At 28.8% G+C, this 1,826-nt stretch overlaps 1 protein-coding gene across 1 annotated transcript; it reads right to left on the bottom strand.

The window, feature by feature from the left end:
• Positions 1–273: 273 nt before the first annotated feature.
• LOC111280165 (EPIDERMAL PATTERNING FACTOR-like protein 5) lies at positions 274–1,320 on the bottom strand. Its single transcript, XM_022867355.2, has 2 exons — positions 937–1,320; positions 274–817 (listed from the first exon to the last, which is right to left on the bottom strand). The coding sequence occupies exons 1-2, from the start codon at positions 1,040–1,042 to the stop codon at positions 573–575; spliced, it is 351 nt and encodes a 116-aa protein (XP_022723090.2). The 5' UTR covers positions 1,043–1,320; the 3' UTR covers positions 274–572.
• Positions 1,321–1,826: the final 506 nt, after the last annotated feature.

Below are 1,826 nucleotides of genomic sequence, written 5' to 3'. Positions count from 1 at the left end.
ACATTATTTATTAATAAAATACTAAATATTTCATTTCAATAATCAAAATTAAATTCTTTAATATCCTCGAACGCAAACTCAAAGACCTCCAACTTTCCATACCTTGAACATATGGTGCTAACTAAAAACAACTGAGTATACGAGCAATAATCATGAGTCACGACAGTACCAAAAAGTAAAAACCTATTAACTGATGAACCTTGGGACAGATCTCATTTTCAGTGTCAGTATATATTAATTTAAAGCTAATAACAAGCGATTAAAAAAGGAGTAATTAAGGAGAAAAGTAATATGCATGCCAGCTTCTATTTTTTCATAAAAACATAATCTTATTTACACTCTTTTACTTCCAATTTGTCTCATACAAACTTGCCTCAATGCAAGTGAAAAAGGCAAAACAAAAATAAAAATAAAATAAAAAGAAGAGAGAAAGATGAAAGAACAAACAGTGCAAGTTACCAAAATAGCAATAATAGAATGAAAGTACTGAAACAAATTTTTTTCTTCTTTTTTTGAAAAAGGTCTTAGAATTTTAGTGTACTATTTGCTTTGTTATTATTATTACTATTTTTTCACGGCATGAAAAGCTTGTTGCCACACTTGCAACGCCAAGCTTCAGGGTAGTACTCAAGTGGCATACTAAACCCTGGATGAATCGGGACGTGAACCGGTTTACAAGGTGAGCAACTTCCACACTTGGATATACAAGAAGGTGGTGAAGAACCAGGACCACTGAGTCGTTTCTGAGCCAAGAACCGGTCCAACACCTCTGACCCACTTCTCTTCTTACTCCCCTCTCTCTCCTGGAACCCGCTGCCTGCACAAAGAAACACAAAACCGCACCGAGTTAAAAGACCGAGTCAATGGTTACACTTGTATGCTTGTATTCAAGTTCAAAAGTTAAAAACAAAAAACGAAGGGATTTAAAGAACTAACCGAGTTGAGAAAGAGTGATAACGGAAGCAAAAGCGAATAAGAGAAAGGTGAAGGCAACGGCGGTATGGTGGTGGTGATGATGATGGAGTTGGCGCGATACGCCCATGCCGAGGACGAGCTCGCGGAGGGGGTTATTAAACTCAGCTGAAAGAGTACGGACTGAGGAGGAGCTAGAAGATTTTTTTTGTTTTGAAAGAGAAGGGAGATGCTATTATTGTAGGGCGTTTTTTTTTTTTTTTTTTTTTTTCTTTGGCTTGAGAGTCCAAGTCAAAGACACATCCAGAAAAAATATTATAAGAGAAAAGTATCTATATTTTTGTTTTATTGTTTGGCCAAATAGTTGGGGTTGAGGTCTACCAATGAATTATTGCGAATGGAAGATGTTTTTATACATTGCCTCGTAGTAAAGAAACACATTATGATAGTGTTTGATAATTTTTGTAAGATTATTATGATAATTTAATTATTGAAATAATTGTTTTATTAAAATAATTTTATCATTCATGATTTAAAATTATTTTATTTGATTAATAATTATTAATTTTTAAGAATTAAAGATTAATGTGTTTTGTATTATTAAAATCAAATATTATTTTATTTAAAAGTATGAAAATAATTATGCATATTGTAATAATTATATAAATTGATAATTTTAATATTTTTTAAATATAATAATTTGTAAAATATTAATAATAGTTTATTATATTATAATAAAATATAATTAAATTATTAAATTAATAAATATATTTATTGATAGATAAATTTATTTTTATAATATAAATTATGAAAAAAATATTTGAATTAAAAAATAAATGTAATTTATTAAATTCATAATAAAAGAAAAAAATTATATATAAAATATTAAAAATAAAAGCATACCAATCATTTTT

Source organism: Durio zibethinus, chromosome 27, assembly GCF_047325235.1.
Source record: "Durio zibethinus cultivar Kanyao isolate XHJ-2024 chromosome 27, ASM4732523v1, whole genome shotgun sequence".
In the NCBI taxonomy this organism is placed as follows: domain Eukaryota; kingdom Viridiplantae; phylum Streptophyta; class Magnoliopsida; order Malvales; family Malvaceae; genus Durio; species Durio zibethinus.
The sequence above is the reverse complement of the archived record's forward strand: the minus strand, read 5'-3'. Positions and strand labels throughout refer to the sequence as shown.